The sequence below is a fragment of the Ambystoma mexicanum genome, chromosome 2p (assembly GCF_040938575.1).
Source record: "Ambystoma mexicanum isolate Mex_15411 chromosome 2p, UKY_AmexF1_1, whole genome shotgun sequence".
In the NCBI taxonomy this organism is placed as follows: Eukaryota; Metazoa; Chordata; class Amphibia; order Caudata; family Ambystomatidae; genus Ambystoma; species Ambystoma mexicanum.
In genome coordinates, this window is record NC_090923.1 from 1,415,484,625 (window position 1) to 1,415,512,358 (window position 27,734).

At 45.6% G+C, this 27,734-nt stretch overlaps 1 protein-coding gene across 4 annotated transcripts in view; it reads left to right on the forward strand.

Annotated features, from left to right (window-relative positions):
• Positions 1-3,280: 3,280 nt before the first annotated feature.
• Positions 3,281-27,734, forward strand: part of LOC138567567 (zinc finger protein 585A-like) — a 166,331-nt gene continuing 141,877 nt past the window's right edge. For 3 of the 4 annotated variants that reach the window (XM_069645919.1, XM_069645918.1, XM_069645916.1), the window contains exon 1: positions 3,281-4,507. Coding sequence is in view for 1 of the 4 variants with exons in the window: in XM_069645916.1 (XP_069502017.1) it covers positions 4,292-4,507 (216 nt within the window). In the remaining 3 variants the exon portion in view is untranslated. The remainder of the gene's footprint in view (positions 4,508-27,734) is intronic. The other variant, XM_069645920.1, reaches the window with a different exon arrangement.

Below are 27,734 nucleotides of genomic sequence, written 5' to 3' on the forward strand. Positions count from 1 at the left end.
GCCATCACAGTAGTAGCCAATGACCTCTGCCTTAATGCCAGTAAGACTGAGATTCTACTCATCGGTACTCCCACTCCCTCCTTCCCTGCAGCTCTCTGGCCTGCCTCCCTTGGCCCCCTCCCTGCTCCTACCGGCAAGGCAAAAAACCTTGGGGTCATCTTCGACTCCACACTCTCCTTCTCTCCTCATATTTCTGACGTCGCCAAGAGGTCACACTACCAGCTGCACCTCCTCAGAGGTATTCTTCCCTTCCTCTCCTTCCCCCAGAAGCTCACTGTCTCCCGAGCCCTGGTTCTCTCGAAGCTGGACTACCATAACAGCCTCTATCTTAACCTGCCTGCCTCCACTCTCCGCCCTCTGCAACTCATCCAGAACAGAACTGCGAGACTTGTCCTTGGCCTCAAGCCCAGGGACCGTATCTCTCCAGGACTGAAATCTCTACACTGGCTCCCAGTGGCTGCGAGGATAAAGTTCAAAACCCTCTGCATTGTCCACAAGGCCTTCTGGGGCCTGGGTCCTAAATACCTTCAACTCTCTCTTCCCAAATATCTTCCTTCCCGAGCCCTTCGCTCATCCGCCTCCAATTCCCTCAGGGTTAGCCGCTTCTCGAAGCATCGAGCTGGGGGTAGATCTCTCTCCGCGGCAGGGGCCTCCCTCTGGAACAGCCTTCCTGCCTCCCTGAAACTTGAGGAGAACCATCTCCGGTTCCGGAAGCACCTCAAAACCTTCCTCTTTGCTTCTGCTTTCTCTCTCCCTCTCCCCTGCTGAACAGCTAATTAATTGTTCACTGAAACTGCACTGATCCTGCAACTGGACCACTCTTAACGGCCTCGGTCCTGGGCCCAGCCACTCTCCACTTGCACTGATGCCCTGGAACCCCTTTGCACTGCGGGACTGTCTCTGTATCCCTACAGCCCCCCCTTCCCCTGCACTTGCTCTGCACTTACCTCGCACTTGCCACCAGCTGGCCCTATTTATTTATTTATTACTTTACGCCACTTACCTTGTACTGCACTTCCCCCCCTCCCCTTCCCCCTGCACTTTTCCCCCTCCCCCACCCCTGCACTTGCGCGATCTGAATGACACCTGGCCTAGTAGGATCGTTGTCTGTCTCCCCTTGTCCCTCCCCTCCCTGCCTCGTCGCGCCTTGAAACACCTGTGTATAGGCGCGTTACAAATACCATATCATATCATATCATATCATACCTTAATTTCAGATGTTGAGAGGGAGAAGGGCCGCATCCACGCTGGTGCCACTATGGCTACACAAAGTTAGAGAGGACAACGAAATCGACATGAGCAACATCGTTTTCAGATTACAAAAGAGCAAGGAGATCATGAAATCTCAGGGTGACAAATGCAGAGCAACATATCGCACGCAGGTCAACAAAGGGGACTTGGTGAAGATACACCTAACCCACAAAGACACTGCAACAGGCTTCAAATACAGTAAGTCCATCGAAGTCACACGGAAAGGAACCAACCATGTCTACACTAGTGATGGGAGAATGTGGAACCTGGAAAGGGTGGCCGTGTACAAGAAAACGGCATCCACAACCTGCCCCTCCATGGGAGTATGAGACGACCATGAGCCACAGGAGTTAGCCAACAACCGTCAACAACCAGAGATGGAGCTCAGGGAAGAAGAAAACAAAAATGAAAATGTACACATAAGCTTCACACCCTGGTCTAGAGAACCATACGGGGAAGCAACCTCAGCAGAACAAACCCCATGCGACACATCCCGCACAACCACTCAATCCCCCAAAACAGCCACTGACCAGAACCGACCCAAACAGGAAAGAAGGAAGCCAACTAGATTAACAGACTTTGCCATGGACTAGGAACCAGCCTTTCCACAAAAGGAGTTGTGTGGGGACTCCTCATGCGAGATCTCGGCAATGCGCGGAAAGCACAGAACGGTTAAATGGCAGAATTGGAGCCAGGCACCAGAATATGGTTGGGCCTCGGCGCTCCTCCTGATTGAGGGAAATCAGCCCTCTTACAAAGTCTGCCTCATCTACAGATCCCTGCACACAGCGGAGCGTAATTGCATGGCTGCAGGCAGCCTTGTGAAGCTCCAGCTGGCAGGGGGTATCAATACCATACATGCCAACCCTCCTGATTTAGGCGGGAGACTCCCGATTTTTAGGTGAAAAATATTGCTATTTTTCAGTCTCCCACCTAAAATAACTGTAGCCCCAATGCATTCCTATCGCGAAATGTGTGTCTCCCGATTTCCCTGTGGAAATCTCCCTCCCAGGTGCATCTGAATGTTGGCATGTATGCAATACCCCAGCATAATATTGTGCAGTGAAGCTAACTGCATGGGCCATAGGACCTGAATGTGAGTACTGCCCTCAGTCCCCATTCCTCATATATATATATATATATATATATATATATATATATATATATATTCCTACCACTACAGTGTCCTGTACTCATTGAGGGCCACTACACATACGTAAAACGTGAAATGGAGAACTACACCAACAGGTACCTGCACTTCTTTTTTTCCATTTAAAGCATTGGTCGTATGATTTCCTGCTGCCAGTGCCAGAACTCCAGGAAAGGACCAACTAAGCAACCCAAGTTTATTTCCTTTTTGGAGTTTCCGAAGTTTACCGAACACCCGGGTCCTGCATTCAGTGGGGAACCGTATATTATACAATATCGGCATGATATCCGTCGACCGTGGCAGAATGCAGGGCCAAGTGTTCGGCAATACTCGGAACCACGGCCGCTTGGTTGCCCCGAGGGCGAATCGATGAGGTGGGCGTGTAGCCGAAGATTGCCGAACACGAAGTCCTGCAGTCCGAGTTCCGCTCCGCCCTAAAATGGAGAACGGTGAATCTCGCCGTAGACATAGAAGACGGGCGAGCTCATCTGCAGCCAATAACCACTTCTGTGCAAACGCAAAGTCCATTTTAGAAAGTCGTTCTTCCCCTACTAACAACTTAACCTAAAGCTTTAAAAGGTTAAAAGTTGCAGAAAATAGTAGGAATTAATATAGTTATCTGAATATATATGATTTCTATCAACGCGTTATAATAATTATTTTCTTAGAAATGTCAAAATATATGATAGTATTGAAAATGTAATAAACGACTTCAAAATAACGAATGCTTCAGCTTTGTACTTGCCTTTACTATTCAGGATTGTGGTGGTCTAAACTTGAACCATCTGTTCTAAGATGGCCAGCATGCTGCTGCCCTGCATTCATTATGCGGAGAGACGGGAGGGGGTACCCGCTCCAGTCCTTTATCGGTGTCCATAAGATACAAGCCCCCACTTCTCCTCCTGTGATGGAGCAGAGGAAGCCTGGTGATCCCCCTGCTGCTCCCCTCCCACTCTCCCCATTGTCTTAAGGGTGACCCCTCCCTGCCCTTGCCCTGCAGCAGTGCTCACACAGCCTAAGAGGCAGCCAGTGTTAAAGACCAGCCATGAAAAAGGCAGGATGAAGAGCATCCCTACAGCGGCCTGTATCCCCTAGTCAGCAGCACCCAGTTCACCGAGACTATCTAGGAATCCTATCCAGAAGCCGTAATCGCTCTCTTCGGGGATTTTGCCCAGCCAGTCGCCTGGGCTACACCCCTCAGGATCGCCCTGAGGTGATTTTCACAGCAACTTCCTGCCCCCGCCTGGAGCAAATCTTCCTTATCGTCCGCAGCAGCGTCCAGCACCCCCCCCCCCCGGTCTTTTGCGGCGGGATGGTAAGGGACCTACAAAAACATAAAGCTCAGCGGAACGATCTGTTGAGACCTGCGGTAACATGCTACTACCCATGAACTCCTTTTTGCGGGTACCTGCAGTAGTGTTCTACCCCTTGGGTTTATATGAGAAGGGACCTGCTGCAGCATTCACCCCAAGAGCCCATCTCTACAAGTCCTCTAGCAGCCTCCAGTCCTCTCTGCTTTCAGGTGCAGGCAAAGCGTAGGAGTCACAAAAATAAACGAACAGCAAAGGATAGCCCATGGATAACTAAATATTCTACACCACCGACAGCACCATCCGGCCCAGCTCTACAAGGACATGTGGCAGAATCCCCCCACCCAGGGTGCCCTGATGTCCCACATCCTTCTAACCTCCCTACCAGCAGGTAGGTGTCAGCAGCCTTCTCTTGTGCCAGCAGGCTCTTGCAACAATATCCAGAACCCGGAGATCATCTCTGCAAGGATCCGCAGTATCCCCCCCCAGCACGGGGTGCTTATCGACGCTCGTGTAGCGCTACTTAAGTTATGGTAAACCTGCAACAGCACCTATTCATCCACTGCTTGCACGAGCATCCATGAACTCATCTTTGCAGAGTCCAGTGAATTTAGCCCGCTCTAAGCGCCCCTCTGCCTCAGCACCCCGTGTTCTTTTGATTCAATGCTCGCAGAAGCACCCACCACCGCTGGGGGTATGTGTGCAGGACTGCCCACCCCCCTTGAATTCTTCCCTACTAAGGCCTGCAGGCCTCCATTTTCAACTTGAACCACCTGCCACCATGGGCACCCCTCAGGTAGGTCACCTTTCATTCATTTCTAACTCCAGGCGCAGAACGTATTTTTTTTTGTAAAGATGGAATGACTTTCAAAAGGTTCAAGTTTCTAAGCAATATAAAGTACTAAAAACATCAAGACTAAGAAGACTCTTTTGAGGACTTTTTCAAGAGCAAAAGCTACTTCTCCACAGTGGCCCCCTTTAGTCAGCCTGACATATTCGCACGGTGTGTTTTTTAGTGAGCTAGACTTGATAAAGTGGGTGTTTGTTTGCATGTAAACTTTTTCTGATACCATGAAATAACATTTTGGAAAGCGAAGTTGTACCATGCCCTGAAGGCATCTTGTTCTATGCTGGCATGTCATTATTCCCGAATCGTTTATGCCATGAACAAATGTGCACTAAACGCGAGTGTTTAATTAAATTAATTTTTCTATTACATTTTTGTTGTTGTGATCTTCCCATTCTATAACAAAATAGCCAGTTATACCTATACCAAAAAAAACCACTGCCAGTCCCTCCTCTTATATATGTCCCTCTCGCCCCCCCAGCACTTTATATTCTTGGAGTCGGCTAACTATCTTGCTATACATTACCTCTGCGGTATTCCTCCATCCAATTAGTTATTTTTTTCTGGGTTGAAACATTCTACTGATGCTGCACCCTCCCACGTTTCCAACTTGCTAACCACTGCCCACCACTCACCTCTCCCATTCAACCATATTCTACTTGACCTCTCTGCACCATGGACACTGTGGCTTATCCTTCCCTACCTTATCCTTTTACTCCCTTGGTTTCAAGGCAACAGTCATTTACTAGGTGGCCTCCTCTCCCTTGCTCCTATTTCCTTCTCATGAAACGCCAACCCATCCTCCCTGTCGGCTTCCCGCAAGGCCCTATCCTTGCTGAACTTATCAGTGCCTCATGCTTACATATATTTCTTAATTTGGCTCCAAAACTCGCCTCTTTGCTGACGAAACCCAAATCGTCCCCTTGGCCAACTCCCATTTCTGAATAGTAACCAAATGCCTCCCCTCTACCCGCCCATTGGTTGGCTTTATTTAGTGCCTCACTATGATCCTACTCTATCTTCTTCTTCCCCAAGGACTTCTACCACCACCTACTCCCACCCCATGGTTCGGATCCATGGGGGTTCACTTTTGATAGTGACCTACTACTATTGCAGTTTTCCAGCGTCTTCCATTGTATCTACGCGACAACACTCAACAACAACTCTTTATCACTACAGTACTCTACAGCAGACTCAACAAAGTTCCCAACTTTCCACCAATATCCTTTCCAACCATCCCACCTAGCCACCCCACATGGTCGCCTCACCGTTGGTATTCTGGATGGCCTCTCAATATAAAATCGCTCATATTGGTATTCAAATCCATTCATGATCTTGCGCCCCACTAGCTAATGGCTTCATCCCCATCAGTGGAAATCTGGCACAGTCTACTTGCTACCCCCACCTCACCTTACTTTCTCAAGAAACTGTATCTCCTGCTAAACATCTGATCGGTTTATGCAAGCGTAAATGACAACTGTAAATCATACTAGCCCTAGGCCCTAAACATGGCATTATTAGAGTATTTGTTTTGCCCCCTTGTTCCTGTCCCCATTCTATGTTCCAATATTACCCCTTCATCACCAGGCCTGCCTCTTCCTGTCTTCCTATTGTAAACGCGCTGTACCTAACTGACTGACATTGACTTCTTTCACTGTATGCACTGTATGTATGTGTGGTTGGGGGAAAAAAATACATCCTCGCTTTTGATTAAATATAAATGTATGTTTCTTTCAGAGCACAGTGAACATGTAGCTACATGCCGTGTAAATAATGGCAAGTTGAAACTGAGAAGGCAGACTTTTTAAATTTTTCATTATGCTTGTTCGTTTTTAGATTTTGGCTCCTACATATTGCAGAGTAACAACTATCGTAGTCTAAAACAAAAGCTCTGAGTAACGGGAGGATAATATTGCATTCGTGGATGGATGCAGCTATGGCAGTATTTAGCCATGTCACATCCCTCTCCTCACGCGTGATTTGAAGGCATTGTTCCACCACGCCGCAACAAGACATGTCATGCTCACTATTAATTTTTTAAACACATTACTAATGGGATTCCTGCATGCGTGTGACGAGATGACTTGCTGAATCTATTGCCCGTCCCAGCATTGAATGCTGCCTGTTTTTAAATAGTTTTAGGTGGTAAGTTTGTTTTACAGCTCGTTTACTTGGATGTCAGACAATAAGTTAAATGGTAGTAGTAACTCACTGAAAACTGGTTCTCTGCCTGAAATGTATTTAACAGTGCACTCTTAATATGCGGGACGTTTGGAATTCAGCTGGATTTAGTGTAATGTGGAGTTTTGTACATCTCTTAAATTGCTATGAAGAAGTTTCCAGTGGTTCTTATTGTATCATTTAATTATTAGCTGCGTGTGTGTGTGTGTATATATATATATATATATACATGTCCAGTGTCCCAATATAAATGCCATAACAATATTTAGTAAAAGTTGTCATGGAGTCACTTGAGATATCTAGCCCTGGCTATTTTTGCCCTCTGGTGGCTGTTTTTCACCTGAGGGCAGGGTCACATGTTATACATTCTTGCTGTCTAGTACCCAGATTGGGTTCCTAGCGGCGGTCTACTCCATAGAAACTGATAATTCACAATCTATTCATCCATGCAATGTAATATATCGTTTTATTTATTCACTTGAACATTTCACTGACAACCCAGCCATCTCGTGTTTCGATCCTGTGCTCTTCAGGGCTTAATATGAAGGAATTAAGATAATTCAATTATTCATGCTTCATCAACAAAATCAGATAAGTGACCGTGTGTTGTTAATAACTCAGTGTATTAGTTAGTGAATCAATTTCCATGTGTATTCTAGTTCATAATGTTTAGATGCAGCTTTTATATCAGCAAGCTCCGTTTTCAAATTTGTTGAGCGTTAGAGAAGCGTCCGACATCTTGGGTTGCACGGCGACACCCAAACTACAATTTCCTTACAACTAGTGTATTGATAGGGTTTGGTTTCCATTATTTATTTGCTAGTACCCACATGGTTTCTAATGGAGTCAGGTGCTCACATGGGATTTTGTAACTCTCTTGAATTGCTCCCAAGAACTGTCTGTCTGTCTGTGATCCTAAGTGTATTTTAATTGTTTTGCAGGTCGACTCTCCTCTTACAGGGAGTCGGCCTGCAAGTTGCATATTCTATTCTAATCTTGCTGTCCTGACTCAGTTGACAGCCCATTGACCTGTTCTTGGGTGGATGGGCCCCGGGAGAGTCTCAACCAAGTGACCTAAAGATTTGGTTGAGAATATCTCCCGGGGCCCTTCCACCCAAGAACAGGTCAATGGGCCATGTTCGTGCTGGTAGAGAGACTCCCAGAACCACCCCCCCTGTTTTGCATATTAAGTAACTTTGGTCTCACCCTATGTTACCAGCGGAATCCAGACGTGGAACCCTTGCTGACTGTTTTTAGAGAGGCAAAGCTCCACCTCACTGATGAGGCCCGACTAGGCCAAAACACGTGTCTGAGTTTGCTGTTGGTACTCTTGTTCAGAGGAGAATTGCCCCAGGGCAGGACAAAGACTGATATGCAGGGACATTTCTCCTCTGTGAAAGGGACAGTGACCTAAAGACTTGGTTGAGACTCCCCGGGGCCATTCACCCAAGAACGGTCAATGGGCCATGTTCGTGCTGGTAGGGAGGCTCCCAAACCCCCCCGCACCCCTCCTCCCCCGTCCCTCCTGTTTTGTGTATATAAATATACACTTTGATGTCAATTGGAAGTTCCACAAGCAGGGCTAGTCAGCTAGCCAGCTTCATGTGATGGTGGTAGGCCAGGTTGCATTTTGGGTGGTAACTAGGATCCCTTTGACAGCTGTTAAAATAATTTCAAGGGGACAGTAGACTCTTGGTTCGTTTTTGGAGGCCAGCAGATTTGAGGCACAGAAGTTTGGGATCTTGGGGCACTGCTAGGTTTTAATTTGTTATCCCAGGGTTGCTAGATTGTGAATGGATAATTCTTCCGTTGCGTTTTTGGAGACTAGTATTATGGGCCTTGAAAGGCATGGGATGTTTTACATTATTTTCTGATGACTGGTATGTTGATAGTGTTCACTTTATTCCTGAAAGCCGTGGGAACTGGTCAGGCTTGGAATTTGAAGTCCGATATATAAATGTATGTATTTATTTTGCCTTTATTGTTTTGGTTTATATAAACCTTTCCAAAACTGTACAAGATTTTTCATACAGAATTCAGTAAAATACAACTCAATAAAATAGAAAGTATTCAAACATTACAGATACCTGGTTAAAACATCAACATGAAATTGTTATCATATATTTCAATTACCAGGTTTTCACATCCAGTGGCAATGGGTTTTGTGAGACTTCTTCCACCTACTCCACACTTTTATAACCAACACCTTATGAAATGTCCATGTGAAAGTCTCTTGCGTTCATCACCATAGTTTACGCACTGCATACTCCAATTGTCATTCCTGAGAGCACAGAAACAAGAAGTAAGCACCCTTAAGTGACGAAACGTACATTCTGCAAGAATGCATTAACACTTATTTTCAAAGTCCCCATGCAGCATTTCTCCACACAACTTTTCTCTATCTACAACAGATTGGTCTTTGACAAACCTTGCAAGATAGTCTATTCTCTGCAGAAGTAGATTAGGACATACCAAAAGCAGGTGCATTAAAGATTCCGTTGTAGCTCCTTGTTTACAAAAACGACAATATTTCAAATCCATGTCAGCCCCACCTCGAATATAGAGGATCTGGTTTGTGTTTAGTACATTAAACCTGAAGCGCATGGTCTTATTCCTATATAGTCTTGAAGGATATTTTATCTAATACGCTTCAGGCCTCAGAAACCATGTCCAAAAGGAGATTGCTTGGCTGTATAGTCTGGAATTCAAAATGACTGCATTGTTTTCTAACCAACCATACCATTTAAAAAAAAAAAAAGATATATTTTTTCTTCCCTGGTTTACTAATCAGGGTTACAAGAGAAAGACCAATATCTGATAGAATTTTCATACAGGTGGTTTTCAGCGTTTGCATGAAATTCGCCTACATCTCCGCATTTAAATACTGGACGTCCTTCCCAGCCATTAAACATTTTCTCAGCAAGGCTGATTTCTTAGCATACATTATTCTGTGAATCTAAAGGGATACATTTTGGAATAAAATAAAGTATTTTCCACCATATCAGTGATTCCATTTGTCTCGGGTACAGACCAAGTTCATTGGGTAAGAATTCCAAACCATATGTTAATAATCTATAGAATTTAATGCATGGATCCAGGGTGAATTTACCATATTTTCTTTCTATAGATCTCATTTGATTTGTTTACTCTTTTGCTTCTATCAACATTGCATTTTTCTGGTCCATGTAAGAATGTGTGCTGGTAAATACATATCCCAAATGAGGATGGTCTAACTCTTTTGTTGCCAGCATAGAATATTGTTGTTTTGCTGGGGTTAATTACCAATTTTCTTTCTGCAATGAAATCTTCGAAAGCTTTTATCATTCTCTGCGGACCGATCTTAGTGCAGTCAAGCAAGAGAAAATCATCTGCGTCTGTCACCAGCTTTATGGAAACGCCACCAATTTTTGGAGCAATTAAACCTCCCTTATTTAATGCCTTTCCTGCCTGTGATACATATATAATGAAAAGAATTGCGGCTAATCTACAGGCTTATTTCCGACCATTTTGGGTTTCAATTAAGTTAGACATCGGGCCCCTATTATTTAATCTTACACTCATGACTGTATCTGTGTACAGAAATATGATTATATTGAGTAGCCCATTATCGATACCTAACGCTGCTAGGGTTTGCCAGTGTTCGGGGCGATCCACCAAGTCCAATGCTTTAGTAAGGTCCATTGCAGCTATATATAAACTCTCCATAGTTTTTAGTTTTGATATGGCTGAAACGTTGGGCTATTAAAAGGCCCCCAGCATCTGTCCCCATCTTACTCCTAAATCCAATCTGTCTGCCTGCACTAGAGTAGAATTCTGATCAATCCATGTTGTTAAATTGTCCAGGACCAGTGCAGCAAATATTTTAGATTCTATATTCATGAGTGATTGGCCTATAATTATTTGGACAAAGCCGGTTACCTTTTTTGTATATCAACAATACACAAGACATTTTCCAGGAAGCCGCAGTCACCTTCTTCATGCATATGTCACTAAATAGTATATGAAGGACTTTAGACCACATTACCAGATCACTTTTTTCAAATTGGCAAAGGACAGAAGATTTGGACCCGGAGTGGTCGTAGATTTTGCTTTCCTAATTACTCTCCCTATATTTTTGAATAGATACCTCTGTCCCATACTGGGAATTCCACTCTTCAGAGGATTTTTTTTTTTTGTATAGTTTACCAAAAAAGTCAGTCCATATGTTGGCGTCAGTTGGATTGGATTGAATCTGAGGTTAGGATACTTGCATACTATTAATGATGGACCAGTACCTCCGAGAGTTACTCGGTCATTGCCTTAATCATATTTTCACCATCTCCAAGTCCGTCATATAACTTTAGGAAGTCTGTTTCTGGATGTTGGGGGAAGCTGCTGAAATAAATGCACCCCTCCTCAACTGCTCATAGCCATAGAAAATCAAGGCATTAGAAAGTGTTTCTCAAAGTTGGTTCTTTAATTCATTTGTGGAATTGCATTGGCTAACTGCGTAGTTCATTTACTACAGTTGTCGCATGACAATTATTGCCAATAGTTTAGTGGTGATAATAATTTGCGCACTCTACCCATAATCCTGCCATAAGAGCATACCGTAAAGTAGGTTTTCTGGCTGTTTTGTGTGTGAATACCCTATGTGTTTCATTTCAGTAGTTCCACAGATGTTAAGACTAATACCCTTTTGAAAGAAAGACAAATAACATTTCTGATGCTAGTATCCCCACTTCATTGGGTAAGTGGAGCCTGGGAGAGATTGTAATTATCCAGCAGTGCTCTTTGAGTCTTCTCTCTCAATTCTATCATGTGGTCGCTGATGCTGCATGCCAAGTGCTGTGGCAGGGATATTTGTTCAATTTTCAGCCTTGGTTGTGGTTACAGTACCCTTGTCTTGATCACAGCCGTTTTTATAAGGTTTGCACCAAGAATAAATTGAGACACTTGCTAAGTAATAACGAAGGCTGTGCTCCAGTGGGAGACACGGTTTGCAGTATGGCTACCTACTGCAGTCTGACCGAGCTATCCAAATGCTAAATGTTGGTATGTTTTATATGGGTATTAACAGTAGAAGTCAATGGGCTTCCACTACTTGTCTACGCCCCAATGTATATAGCACAAACCAGGTTCAAAAAATGTCTCCGTCCTGAAGAAGGCGGCGAGTAATCCACTCCCCTGAAACCGGTTGACTAATCTAAGAGTTGTTAGGCCGATGACCGCAACTCTGAGTTCCTACATACATTTGAAGATGGGGCTTGAGTAATCATACATCATTTTAACCCTATCCAACAGTAATAGGATACTTACTGATAGATTGCACAATTATTTCCTAGCTGCATTCGGCCAGTATGACCTTAACAGTTTATTAAGAGTTTTTATGATAAGACACATTCACTGGTAGCGGTACAAATAAAGAAGGGAACCGACCACCAAAAATGTGCACCTAATTAGTATGTTTTATATGGGGACACAACTTTCCTCGTTCCTCAACAGCATACTCCCTAGGCAAACATGTTTAAGAAGCGTTATTAGAAACTCCTTTGCGATAAACCTATTTTTACATAAAAATATTTCTATGGTACATGTAACCAGCGAGTGCAATAAGGACTGAAGCTATGATCATCCCTGAACTGTATCTCTTCTTCTATTCCTTTAAACTAGCACACCGTTCCTACTAGTTACTATTATCGGTCAGAGGCTCTAACTCTTTCTACTTTTTGCTCTCGTCTGCTCTGTGCCCTAAGCTTTCTATTTAGTCCGTCATTGCTTTCCGTCTTGTGCACTTGAAATCCGTGCCTCTTTTGCTCCACGTCTCTAATGACGTGACAGATTTTGCCATCCAATGGCGGGTGCATACAACGTGTGCTAGCTGTTGTCGTCAAAAGCTAAGTATTTGCAACACATTCAATGTTGTGCCATCGGATGCCATGTAATGTGGCGCATGCCAGGTATTGGTAATTACGTTCTATATTCATACGTCCTGTGGGAAGTTTTACCATCACATGCCCAGTTAGTTGGATTAATTCTAGGTATTACCATGAAGCACCAGGTTCTCACATCATATGCCAGGCAGTGTCAGTGATACATTTTTTATAATGTGTTTAATACCGGAGAGCAGTCTCGAAGTCCAGGACCTGGATTGGAACCTGGGTTGCTCTGTCTTGTCTTGCTTCCAACATGAACGTTTTGCCCTAGAGCTATCCTCACACCCCACCATTGATAACCAGGTACTCGCGTTATGTTTGGTATTCAGTCCAGTGGTAGTTCAATACGGCACTACCATGCCTCACCACAAAGGCAGCAGTACAGGCAAGTGGATGGGTATGACATCCTAGCTGAGGCGTGCTGGCACGTGAACTGGCATGGCACAGCTCTGACCTCTTTGGCCTTTCAGAGTTACTTTTTGGGAAAATGCACTTGTTTGCCCATTTCTTTTTGTTTGCAGGAAGGAAGTACTGCTTCAAAGTGCCCACAGGGCAACAAGGAGGGGACAAATGATCTCCCCTTACCAGTCAGTGCTGGACTGCCCATGTGGGCGGGACAAAGACTGATATGCAAATGGATATTTCCCATCTGTGAAAGGTACAGTGAGCAAAAAGCATGTGCTGCAAATTCTCATCTCAAAGTGGGGGGGAAAAAAACACAGAACAGGTTATAATGCCATGTTCTTTCTGGAGAGGAGCGCCTGTTACCTTTTTTGAAATACAATTAAAATACATACAAAATATTACATGCGGGGGGAGGACGAACCTATTATGCCTTGTGAGTGTTCAGAATGTGCAAGTGCAGAAGGAAGGGGGCATGGGATAGGTGCTGGGGTGCTCATATGTGAGCAACAGATGAAATGCAATGTGAGTAAGTGCAAGCCTCTAGTGTGGAGGGTGAGCTGAAGCAAGTGCTGAAGATAGACAGAAGCTGGGGGTGATTTCAGTATGGGAGGTCAGGGCCCGAGGATGCATAAGGGCCCTGTACACCAAATAAGCAATTGAGAGATTAGCAGAGAAGAGAGGGGAAGGAAAGGAGTTAAAGAGGAAAGTCTTGAGGAGCTTCCGGAATTTAAGAAAGTCCTGCTCTAGACTAACAGGGAGGGGGAGGCTGGGCTGTTCCAAAGAAGGGAGCCAGCTGAGGAAAGTGTTCGACCACCTGCTCTCTGTTTAGCAAAATGCTTTACACACAGAGGTGGTGCCATAGGAAGGAGCAGAGAGGTCTAGAGGGGGAATATTTAGTAATGAAGAGTTGTAGATAGCGGGGTCTCAGGCCCCAGAAAGCCTTGTGGATCACACAGAGTGATAAATCTCACTGCCCTATTCTGGATTAGCTGGAGGGGTCGCAGAGTGGAAGAAGGTAGATTCAGCAGGAGGCTATTGCAATAGTCAAGCCTAGAGAGAACCAGGGCTCGGGTAACATTGAGCTTCTGGGGGAAGGTGAGAAAAGGTAGAATTCCTTTGAGAAGGAAGAGCTGAAAGTGGGACTTCTTGGCAATGTCCTGAGTGTGAGGGAGGAAGGATAGAGAGGAGTCGGAGATGACTCCCAAGGTTTCTGGCTTCAGAAGAGGGAGCAGGGGGAGAGCCTATGGAGGATGGGCAGATTGAAGGGAAGAAGTCGGGGGCCGGGTCCCAATGGGAAGATCACGTTTTGCTGGCATTGAGGCATAGATCATTGGAAGTGCACCAGGCCTGGATGGCAGAAAGGCTGTCGGGGATGATGGAAGGTGCAAGAGTGTCAGCAGGAAGTTTTGAAGAAAAGTTGTGTGTCGTCAGCATAACACTGGAAGTTTGGGGAGGAGGAGATGAGGAGTGCCAGCCGAGTAAAGTAAATATTAAAGACCCAAGGTGAGAGAATAGAACCCTGGGGGACACTACAGGTGGAGAAGGAAATAGTAGAGGAGAAGGTGCCAGAGATGACTTGGGAGGAATGGTCAGTTATGAAGCAGGTCAGCCGGTCCAGTGCCCCCTCTGAGATACCATGGGTGTTGTGGAGCCGTTGTATGAGGATGGAGTGGTTGACCGTGTCAAATACAGAGGAGAGAGAGGGATGAGGACAGCAGGGGAGTTGAAATCCAGGAATGAAAGCAGTTCTTCATGGGTGTTCAGAAGAGCAGTTTCTGTGCCTCTGGATGCACGGAATCCAGAGTGATGGTTGTGGAGACCACCAACAGGTTCTGTGTGAGAGTTGAGTTGAGACGGGGCCAACTTCTCCAGCAGTTTTTCCCCAGTAAGGGGGTGATGGAGATGTAGGGTCTGCTGATGGTTTTTTGAGGAGGGGCGTGCAAGGGAGTGCTTGAGGGTGGAGGGGAAAGAACCAGCAGCAAAGGAGTGGCTGCAGAGATCAGCGAGTACAGGGGAAAGCGAGCCAATGTTGTCCTTGATGGTTCTGGATGACCAAGGGGAAACCTGGAAAGACTAGCAAGCCTCTATTTCTTGGGATCTAGTGATTACGTTTGTGGCTGTAGGTTTGGATACGCTTGCCTCTAATCACGACTCATCTTGGCCATGTTGTGAAATGTTGGGTAAATCACTTTGCCTCCATGCACCAGAGGTCTCCTAATTGCAAGAGTTTGGAGCACTTGAATGGGCTACATTCCCATCCTATGCTTTTATAAAAAAAATAAACTGCAATTCTAAAGATTAAAATCTGAGATTTCTCATGTGCGTCCTTTTAGGTGTGAATGCGTCGCATGATTGTGGCCCATATACGTAACCGTGCTTTTGTTTTAAACACCATAGTTCTGTATGCTAGCACAGTATAAAAACAAATGTTTTCAAGGGCAGGCAAAGGGAAGCATTACTTTGTGGTGTGCAATATATGAATAGTTCCTATTCTGCACTGCAAAGTGATTTTAAATAGCACAACTTCAACCATTTTGGCAGCCTTTTGCACAAGGCTCTGTAGGGGAGCGAGGCTGTTTGGAATTCTGAGTTGTTGAAGGGTGCAGAACGTAATTCCAGTGTGCTGTATGCCTACAGCTAGTTCCTGGTGGTCAACCAAGTTGAGTTGTGGGGGGAGGGGAGATTTAGGGGGAGGTATCTGCATATCCAACAGGGAAAACCCAGGTAGGATAATCTGTTCGATTCGCTACTAGTGCAACTATAACTGAGCTTGTGGGCGGGCTGCTTGTCGGGAAGGTGCATGTGTTAGGTGTGTAGAGGGAGCACGCCACGCTCATGGCTGTATTGCCGAGCTAGTGAAAGTTGGTTGCCGGCGTGAGGCTGTTGTGTGATTGTGTGGGGGACGGGGGGAGTGCAATCTGAATATCTAGTGAAGAGGGGAAGTTAATATGTCAGTAGCGGTGGGGGACCAGGGAGGCTCCTCCGTCTTAGTTTTGTTCTTATGATTATAGATGGTAGATTGCAAGTGTTCCGACTTATTCTTATCTCCATATATGTGTCTGTTTTTGTTGAGGTCTTGATGTCTTGTAATTAAGAAATCATAACCAATGTAAATGAGAAACAAAATCATAACTACTTTCAATTGGATGACTCTAAAATGATAGTCAAGAATGGAAAAAGGAATCACAAAACCTACACTGAGGATATAAGGGTCTATAAAGATTACTTGCATCTACTACTACTAGATATGTGAAGATGCCCAATGGAAAGTTATATTTGATGTTCATGTTCCTCATTTACATTAACTATAGTTTTCTTGTGAAGTGAGATTTAATTCTCACCGTTTATTACAAAGGTCGCCAAAATTAATGGCAAGATCAAGAGCCAGATGCTGATTTCGTGCGAGAAGTGTGTTTTCTTATACGACGCATAGAATTGGATAAGAGAGCATGGGTCTCGGACTATCCAAGGATAGTTTGTAATTTTTGATCTCTTTTAGTCTGTGCTGGAGGGAGCGACCAAGCCTGTTGCCCCTCTAGCCCCACCATAGGGTTCGGCTAACCAGCTTTGTTTTCCAGTGACCTTGCAATATTAGAGCGCTTCAATCCTTTAAAGATTGTATAGGGCATCCAAATGCCACCTAAACCTATTGAAATGGTCTGTGTCATGGTTGTCATTGGCCAGGCCTGACTTCAGGGGTGGTATTGATGTCCTCTTCTGTTTTGGAAGACACAACTTGCACTTTTTGCCATCTGTCATTTTATGGCTAGGCAGTACCTGATGAACGGTTGGCTTTGCCAGTGCTGGTTTATTTATCACGACACAATAGCCTGAGGCCCCTCACATTTCCTCCCCCTTCCTGCCATGAAATTGAAATGATTCCAGTCGTTCTTTCTGGCTGCTCGCCACAGTGCACACGCGTTTTTCAGGCTTGGTAACCTATCATCCCTACCATCACAGCCACCTGTGGAGTCACTCCAGGCTTCCCTCTCCTTATTTGTTTGTTTGTATATTCACACCAAAACTGTCTAGCTTGTGATACATGTCCCAGAGCAACTAGCACTGAGTTTTATTGAATGATTGTGTTGGTCCACACAATAATTTTAATTGGTAGACCTTATCATACTGCACACCCAAAAACAGATGGTTGCAATCTAGTAGCAAGTCATAAAATCCCTCAAAACCTCAATTCTATACATAAAAATCACTCCATGCGTGGCGAGTGCACGTCTCTCCCTGAATAACACATGGCTAGATTGACCCTGTTTTGCCTGAAATTCCAGAAAAAATCATGATGAGTTATAGTGTTAGATTGCATGACTAGAATGTACTACACTGAATGTGTTTAGCATCTGCTACATCCGTAGAGCTAACTATATTGCTTCCTCATACCAACATAGCTACATCAACCCATTGGATTAACCTATAGAGCTCTGTGTTAATCCTTCTCTACATCTGTACATCTAACTATATATTGCTGCATGCACTAGCTCCTCCACTAGTGCTCTGTCGTGACCTCCCTCAGCTCCTGTTCACACCCTGACCTCTTGGTTTGCTTACTGGAGACTATCTAGCACTCTTGAGTCTTAATCTTGGCCAAATGCACACCTGCCTCTCAGAATTTTCCCAAACCTGGACTTCGGTCCCTGAGTGTTCCTACCACAAAGTGATTTGAGGCCATACAAATGGGTAAAAGGGCTATGTAAATGACTACTACAATACAATAAATGCATGCCTAACAGATTACCTGTTAGTCATCACAACAGCTACTCGTCTTACCATAGTGATCACTCCATACCTAGCACATAGCTGAACTTCACTCATTGTACATGCTTGCATACCAAGCACATAGCCACATAGACTCTGGTGTGCATAGACACACAACACATGGCTAGATTGAGTCATTGCATTGGGCCCACACTTTCATGACTCTTTATTCTACAACCTGCATATCTACTAAATAACTGAATTAACTCGCTGGTGCCTGCATACCAAGTAAATCAATAGATTGCCTTCACTGCCTACGTATGTTCGGTTAAAACTGCATAGTTGACTCACTGATTTGCCTGCTAGCTATATTATATATCATTTATACACGCGTCCATAACAACTGTTTGACTTCATATTGATACCTGAACGCCGAGCACACAGCAAGATTCGATTCTTGTACTTCCATGCATACCAAACACACTACAAGCCTTTGTCCTACTGCTTTGCTTATAACATCTGCATGAAAGATTGACTCACTTTGCACCTGCTTAACTACTGCAAAGCTCGCCTGCTTTCCTAGCATTTTGGGAGATTGAATCAGTGTTTGTGCCTCCACAGTAACTGCAGACTTACTACTGCAAGGCCGAAATCCAGAAAGCAAAAAAAGGCCACTACAACTCCCGAATCCTAAACTGCAAAAACCCAAGCAAAGAACTCCACAAAATCATCTCCGAATTCACCAAACCGGCTTGCACCAGGACCATCCCGTCCCCCTCACAATCACTTTGCGACTCACTCTCCCTCTACTTTTACACCACAACTCTCGAAAGAACAAATACTCTAGCCACCAAAACTGGCTCTCTTAGATCCACCAGGCAATTCTCCACCCATACCGGCCAGCCCACCAGCTGCGACCACTACGCAACCAACGTTCGAATCCTGTAGTCCAATATCACTAGAGCAATTTCTCAAACTTCTATCTGCCTGCAAACCATCTGGCTCGCCGCTGGACCCTTGCCCAGCCACAACCCTCAAAGAAATGTTCGCTTCCACAAGCGCAGGAGAACACGCAAGATCCATCATAAATGCCTCCCTTTCCTCTGGTATCTTTCCAGACACATTCAAAATGGTTCATGTCAAACCTCTAATTAAAAAACCTTCCCTCGACCCTCTCGTGCCCAAAACCTACCGCCCCATCTCAAACAACAGGTCCCTTGCCAAACTCATTGACCGAACTGCCTACTCCCGACTAAATGCCTTTGTCGAAGCCAACAATCTCCTAGACCCCGCCCAATCAGGTTTCAGAGCCCGTCACGGAACTGAAACCACGCTAACCTCAATCTGGTACGACCTTAAAATGACGGCAGACTCCGGGGGATGCTCCGCACTAATATTTCTTGACCTATCTGCCGCCTTTGACACAATCAATCACTCAATCCTCCTAGACCGCCTCCACTCCCTAGGAATTGGTGGAACCGCTCTTAAATGGATAGCTTCATTCCTCAAAGATAGGTACCAAAGAACAATACTCTCCACCTATACCTCCCAAGCCTGACCAGTCGACACGGGAGTCCCACAAGGAGCATGCCTATCCGCCCTCATGTTCAATCTCTACTTGATCACCCTCCCACCAATAATTCGTTCACACAACATCCTGTGTTACAACTACGCCGACGACACTCAACTGATTCTAAAACTCCTGAACTCAAAAACCATCTCCCGACCTGACCTGACCTGACCTGACCTGGCCTCCTGCCTCCTTGACATAGAACTCTGCAAGACCCAAAGCAACCTCCTGTGAAACCACTCAATCATGTTATGTGGCAAGTCCGAACTTCTCCCGCACCCACTACCCTGGCCATCTGCAACTCACCGACCCCTCCAACTCAGTGAATAATCTTGGATGCACCCTTGACTCTGACCTAACACTCTCGCTCCAAGTCAACAACATCTCAAAGTCCTGCCACTACCACCTTAAAACCCTTAGGAGCATCTTTCCATATCTCTCCTTTCCCAACAGACTCTCTGCGGTCCAATCGATCGTTATATCAAGACTGGACCACGCAAACCCCCTATACTTCGGAGTCCACGCGTACCAACTGAATAAACTCCAAAGGGCACAAAACGCGGCAGCCAAAATGCTACTTGCGCTTGGCCCAAGAGACCACATCTCCCTAGCCCTTAAGACGCTGCACTGGCTTCCAGTATCCCGAAGGGTGACTTTCAAAACCTTATGCATCTCCCATCGAGCACTGCATAAAACCGGACTTCAATATCTTCAAGACAAGCTAAAACCCTATCACCCCACACGCATCCTAAGATCGAGCTCAGCCGGCCTCCTAGTCATACCGAAGACAAACTCAGTCAGTTTAGGCGTATCATCATTCCCAGCCTTAGCCCCCACGCTATGGAACTCACTGCCACCCCACATCCGCCTAATTGAGGATTTAACGTCTTTCCGCAAACTGCTGAAAACTTGGTTCTTCCCCTAAAACCAACCCGTACCAAACTAACCCAAACAGACTAACAGCATCTCAATGGCACCAATCCAACAAACTACCTGATGAGAGAAATTGACCGCTAATAACCCCTAATATAAACTAGAAGGACAAACAGAATTAAACAAGTAAAGTAGATCAAAGCAGTGAAGTGGTTCATACGGAAACTGTAAAGAGAATTAAACTCCTGAAATGGACATAATGCATGAGGATTGAACGAAGTGAATGGCATGGATGAAATAGCTAGAATGGGTGAACCGTGTGGAACAGATGAATGCGCTGAGTGGAAGAATGCATGAATGGAAGAACATATGACAATATAGTTCGAATGAGCATGTAGACCGGATTAGTGTATAGAATGGATGAACGTGTAGAGCGGATGAGTGTGTAAATACAGAGAAGTGAGTAGAACGCAGGAGTGCGTAGAACAGATGAATGCGCAGAACGGGTGAGCGTAACCCGGATGTGTGTAGAGCGGATAAGTATGTAGAGCGTGGATAGCGGATAAGTACGGAAGTGCGGAGAGTGTGTAGATCGCTGGAGCAGATGAATGTGCAGATCTGGTGAATGTATAGAGCGGGTGGGTGTGGGGAGCGGGTGAGTGTGGGGAGCTGGTAAGTGCGTAGAGCAGATGAAGGTGTAGTGCATGCGAGTGGATAAAGCGGACAAACCCCCTAGAGCAGTTGAGTTACACAGACCGGGTGAGTGCGTAGAACAGTTAAGCATGTAGAACGGATGAGTGCGGAATGCATGCAGAGTGCGGAGAACGGATGGATGAGCTGAGCGGAAGAATGTGTAGAATGGAGGACTGCATAGAACAGACTTGTGGGTAGGGCCGGCAAATATATGCGTAGAGGGGGTGAGTGAACAAAAACAAGTGAATGCATAGTACATGTGAGTGCCTAGAGCGAACGAGTGCCTGGAGCGAACGGATGAGTTGCGTAGAGCGGATGAGTACGTAGAACGAACAAGCGCAGATTGCATCCAGTACTGATGACTACGTTGAATGGTTGAGTACATAGAGCTGCTGAATGTATAGAGCATGGGGCAGACGGGGGGGGGGGGGGGAGCATGCGTGGGGCAGACGGGAGGGCATGCGTGGGGCAGACAGGAGTACACGGGGCGAACTGGAGCACACGGGACGGACTGAAGTGCATGAGTGCATCGAGCGGACCGGAATCTGGAGCAGTCTGGGGTGCATGAAGCAGATAGGAGTGCATGGAACGGACTGGAGCGCATAGAATTGCATGACGTATATAGTATGGTTTGGAATGCAGAGAATGTTTGAAAGAACATAAAACCCATCATATCACACCATCACGCTTACTCTCTCCTTTACACCACAGAGATACTATGACACCATTCGGTATAACTGTTCTCATACCAACATCCGCCGCACACTCCACATCATTCTAAGTAAACACTGCTGGTTACACACACCCCAGCCAGGCGTTCTCCTCAGGCCTAACGCAGCCACATTCGGTCTGGATAAATCCTGCCAGAACAAACACATACTGCTGATCTCTCAACCACCACACCTACCGCGAAGAAGCAGCTATTACATGAATACCGCACCAGCTGCACACATACCCGGTGCTCACAAGCCCCTTTGACTCTCTACTGATCGGAACTTCCGATCCCAAGGGCGTTCAACCTACCAGCGCCTTCAGACCATACCAATGGTGTATAAGGCGCTATATAAATGCAAAATAACATAACAGCTGTCTATATACCTATTACATAACTAGTTTACATTTATGTTGTGCCTATGCCTACAGACCTTAACTCACTGTGCTGTCCCCATAATAACTGTGTAGCTCATGCTATTTGTCTGCACCCCCAAATCATAACTTGTTGGACACTCCATATTTGCCCGAACAACCAGCACAAAGCTAAATCGACACATCAATTAATCCTATTGCCTATTCTGTCGTAACCAGTTCTATCTCACAGAAACTAGGCCCCACATGGAGTATCAGACATCAACAATTCCTCATCCCAGAACCATTATAACCGTTGCCACATAGACTACTACTGAAAGAACCCTTTACATAACCTGAACCCTGATAAATCATCTCATCTGTACTGTCTACAAGCTTTTTAGTTTATTATTTATATCGCGCACCTAACACCGAGGTAACTGGGCGCTGAGAACTTGTGAAAGAGTTAAAAGCATGTGTAGGATAACATCGGGCTAGACGACCTAGGGTTAGAGGTAAGTCTAAAAAAAAAAAAAGCGAAATAAACACAGATAAGAGCAGAAGGATGTCGCCATTGGTTACAGTTAGCCGTCCGTGCAAAGACTGACAATGATACATATAGTGAGACAGAATGGGGGTAGAAAATAGGCTGACAATTTAGTTCATGTTTCTGTCGGAGAGTCAGCTCTCTACTTGGCTGTGAAGGACCAGAAGGAGGGTTCCATTCTGATGGTGAGAGGTAGCGAGCTCCAGCGTTTGGCGGCAAGTACCGGGAAGCTAGCTCCTCCAGCTGTTTTCACTTTATACCTCCCAACCTTATCACCCTCTCAGCCCAATCCTCAACAGTTACATGCCGAAAACACAGTAACAAGATGCCTAGAAACCGCAAAGGTAGCAGAATCATAAAGGAAGAAAGAACAAGGAGAGAAGTGAAAGCAGCCCTCAATACCCCTTCTGATCAGTCATCTCAAGATTGTATGGTTTTCCACCACCTCGCCTCAAGAGACTGTCGACAGCTTTTAGCTCTAGATACCTCCTGAGGCACCCAGCTGAACCACATTGCTTTGTTGCTTTAACAAAATTTTGGTCAGAAAAATAGGATATAACAAAAACCCAACACTGTTGCCTGCATCGATCTGACAGCCATCCAAACAACCATAAGACCAGACGTGCAAGAAACAATACCTGTTACTTCATGCATCATTGCACACCCTGCATCATCCACTGCAACCACGCAGCAGAAACTGAGAGAGGTGATGGGTCCCAAGAAGAGCTTGCTAAGGACGCAACCTTGAACAACCCAACCATACTTGTCCAAGCAGCCAAACCTACCCAGAAATGTCGGGCACAAGATGCCTCCTAATCAATGTGCGTTCGGTTTCCAAGCACTGACATTTTCGACCCTTCTCTCAAGACTAGATGGATCTCTTCATCACAGAAACATTGCTTGCAGATGATCAGTCCCAAGTTATCCACAAGGTTATTCCACCAGCCTTCAAGATTGTTTGTGCTAATAGCAACCATAGAAGAGGAGGTGGCATAGCTCTGTTGCACAGAGACTCCTTCACAGTCTCCACACCCTACCATTGACCTCCTCCCAGACTGTGCACAGTTGCACCGAGCATCCCCTAATCTACAGCCCCCCCCCTCCTCTAGTCCACACTGCTGACAAACTTGCTGATGCCGCTGCTATCCTATCCGTAGATTGCCAACTACTATCTAAGCTTTGAGATTTCAACATGTGGTCGTCTTTGAATCAGGTGGAAGTCCTACCCATATACTAGCTCCTTGTTGCTCTTGTCTATCAAGCCTCGGCTCCCTATACCTCTTTGTCTGCTTCCACAGCACCACAATTCTGCACCACTCTGTACTTGACTCATACTTCTTTGGGCTCCGCTTTGTGGGATTCTCATTCACAAGTGACCTGTGAGCACCAGTGGTCACTATGTCTCAGGTTCTTCTTTCTGACTGTTGCAGATTTGCCAAGCTGAATGCTGCAGAGACCCATCCTGCCCTACGCTGTCCCTTAGAATTAACTTTCGATACAATTAGTGTATTCGGCCATCTCTCATTCTGTTTTTTGGGATTCCCTGTGGCAGAATCAAAACCATCATTGCCAATGCTTTGAGTCTCTGCTTAGACACTAGGGAGTAGGCTGAGGCTCTCTCCTTAAAGTACATTTGTGCTCTGTACCCGAAAGCACAAAGCTCGGACAGTGCATCGCTTGGGTATGTGCTTGGCCAGATGTTTGGAGGGAGAGCTCTGCAGCTGTTTATTCTGTAGCGCCTCCAGTTAGCTCATTGTCGTGGTAATGCTCTGGTAGGACAGCCTTCCTGGCCATGGGACAATGTCGCTTAATTGACTTGCACAGTAGGCATGTTCCCACAGCCATTAAAGCTATAAGGCCACCTTAGATCTGACTGAACTAGGCTACCATCACCACATCGCAGTGCCCCTCCACTCCATCTCCTGAAAGAATTATTGTATACTTCGTCGCACGACTGAGACCGCTTTCCTTGATGTTTTAGACGTACTAGAGAGAACGAGGCTAGCTGGCCCTATTGATCTTGAGCTGCATTTGATGGGGTTTTCTGCTTGAACAATGGTCTGAATTGATTGGAGGAAGCGGGGATACTGTGGGATAGTTTGCTTCCTTTTTATTAGGACCTGTGCACATATTTTGTATTGGCCGGGGGGGGGGAGGGTTACATCCTTCCAAAACTCCCTAATTTGTGTTTTATGGTACCTCTGGGGGGAGCCCCGCTGTTGTTGTTTTTTTAATAACTACATTTCATCAGTTTCGCCCGGAAACCAAATCTGTGTATTCGGTCCTATACAGAGGATCCTGACATGTTTTCCAACAGCCTCTGAAAGTCTCTCGTATGACTATTTACTAGCCAACACTACATTCGTCCACAACGGAGGTAAACCATAAGGGCTACCAATGAAGGACACAGATCTAAATTAACTCTGTAACTAACTTATTTAATCAGGTGGCCGTAGCACCCAAAGGTGTGACTGTTTTCCAATTAAACACTAACTCTGGGCTACGCATCTGGATAGATGACAAAATAACACTATTTTTCCGCCTTGTTTAGAACAAGTTAAACCCACGGATTTCCAGCTCCTGCCTTTTGGATCAATTGTAAACTTGCAACACGACAACGTGAATAGAGTCTTACCCTCGTAGAGCCAGACCTTAGTGTTAGAAATGTATGGCATCTGGGAGCTATTTAGCTTGACACCAACCAATTTTACAAGATACCTTTTGGTACTGCATGTGAACTGATGACAAACGAACCTATCTGAATTTTACTCTCGGGCAAGCTATACATATCTGTGCACATTTAATACTTATGGAGTAATAAATAAATGACTTAATGATAGCTGTGTGCAAATCTAACTTCCACATAAGATGCAAACCTATGTAATAGCTCCTGGTCAATGGTGGGATGCCTAGGAGCTACTTTTAGCTGCTGCTTATCCAATCTTAATTTCAAACCCTCCTTTGCCAAATTTCAAAATGTGTAGAATTCAAGGTTGTGCCTGTTTTGTAGTCTTTAGGAAAACGGACTGGATCCCCACTGTTTGAAGGGAGCTATGTGGGAAACCTCGAAGTAACGGATCTAGAGCTTTGTCTTCTGCTAGAGCACCATGCAAACTGCTACTTTTACTTGAATTGTTCTGTTTTTTTTTTTTCTTCTTGTGTCCTTTTGTAGATCGAGCACAAATAAAAGCGCTCAGTCTTCTGTTTTTTGTCACTGATTCTGGCTGCTTATTCTTACCTTTGCCAGTACTTTGCTGGCTAGATCCTCCTTGGCCTAACGGTCAGTGTGTTGCCACCTTGCCTCTTGTATTGCCTCAATCTCTCTCCCCAGTCGACCTCTCATGTCCCCTCTTTGCACACGATACAAAACCCGCCTCTGAGCACAAATGACCTAAACGAGCAACCGAAATAACCTAACGTGTTTCCTTGATCACTGTGCTGCTTCCAACTTCTCTCCTCTCATCCACGTTTGCTTTAAAGACCGAAAACGCACTTTTATGGATGAAACTGGTTAGCAACTGTTGATAGGAGTGTGAGGTTGGCCCTTTTTAAATTCGTGTCAGCTCCTCCCTAGGTTCTGCTTTTTTCTTTCTTTCTTTTTTTTTCTTCATCCTGCCTGTTAATTATGGGACAGGTTATGATATATGTTATGATAGGTTATTTATAATGTGCTTAATACCCAGAGGTTTCTAAGCACGGACCAAACTTGTGTTGCTCTATTTATTTATTTATTAAATTTATATAGCGCGCAGGCAGCCCAGGGGCATTGTGGCACTGTTACTTGCAAGGAAGACTTAGTTACAATGTGTGCAGGTTGTGCCTTGGGTTACAGTGAGGCAGTGACCTGTGATCAGATATACCACATAATACATCATACAATACAATTATGAGGGCTAGGCCATGTAATTGTTAGATGAACAGGGTCGTTTTCAGGGTTTTCCGAAAGGCGGTCAGTGAGGGTTCAGAGCGCAGGGAGCTAGGGAGGGTGTTCCAGTGTACGGCACCGAGGTACGGGAAACTGGAGCCCCCTGCTCTGGTCCTTTTTACCCTAGGTACTGAGAGCATGCTGGCATAGGGTGATCTAGTGGGTCTTGTGGAGGAGACCAGGTGGATCCTCTGGGAAAGGTACATTGGGGCGGCAAGATGGACACATTTGTGGGTGATGCTTAGAGCCTTGAATAAGATCCTCTCCTTTATGGGGAGCCAGTGGGATGCTTTTCTGGCCGCGGTGATGTGCTCTCTCTTGGCAATGCCTTGTGCAGCGCGTAGGGCATTGTTCTGTATTACTTGGAGCTTCTCAAGATTTTTGTTGGAGGTCCCAAGGAACAGAATATTGCAGTAATCAAGTCGCGAGCCGGTTATGGCCCTGGCTATGTTAGTGCAAGTGTCTTTTGACAGATAAGGTCTGATTGCGTTAAGGAGTTTTGCATGGTAAGCGGCCGAGGAGGCAATGGCGTTTACTTGTCTGGTCATGGATAGATTGGAGTCTAAGTAGACGCCTAGTGTTTTTACCGTGTCAAGTACTGGGATCGTGATTGAGTCAATGGTGAAATGACTGAACTGAGCGTCAAGTTTCTTGATGGTGTCAGGGGAGCCTACGAGTAGGAGCTCAGTTTTGTCAGAGTTAAGGCAGAGGCCGCTGATAGCCATCCACATTTGAATTGTGTTGTAGATGTTGTTGAGGGTAGCAGAGTCCGTGTCATAGTCGCCTGTCGGAGTGAGAAGGATCTGTGTGTCGTCGGCGTAGTTGGTGTAAGAGATGCCCATGGCGTCAAGGATGAGGAAGAGGGGGCGGGTGAAGATGTTGTAGAGGGTGGGGGAGAGGCAGGAGCCTTGGGGCACCCCACATAGCATGATAGAGGGTGATGCAGTGGCTAGGTCAGAGAAGACCTGCATGGTCCTGCCTTGGAAGAAGGAGGTGATCCATGTAATGGCTTCTTGAGAGAAGTTGGCTGTGGAGGAGAGGTGGTGGCAGAGGATGTCGTGGTCTACAAGATCAAAAGCTGCCGACAGATCCAGGAGAAGGAGCAAGGCAGGTTTGCCTTGGTCCCTTGCGTCGTCCATTTGGTTTTTTAGGTCGAGTAGGGCGGTCTCTGTCCCATGCCTAGGGCGAAAGCCGGATTGTCTCAGTCCAAGGAGGTTCTGTTCTTCGAGGAAGTGCTGGACCTGCAGGTAAGCTGCTTTGTCTAGAATCTTGAGGAGGAAAGGGACAGTGGTGAT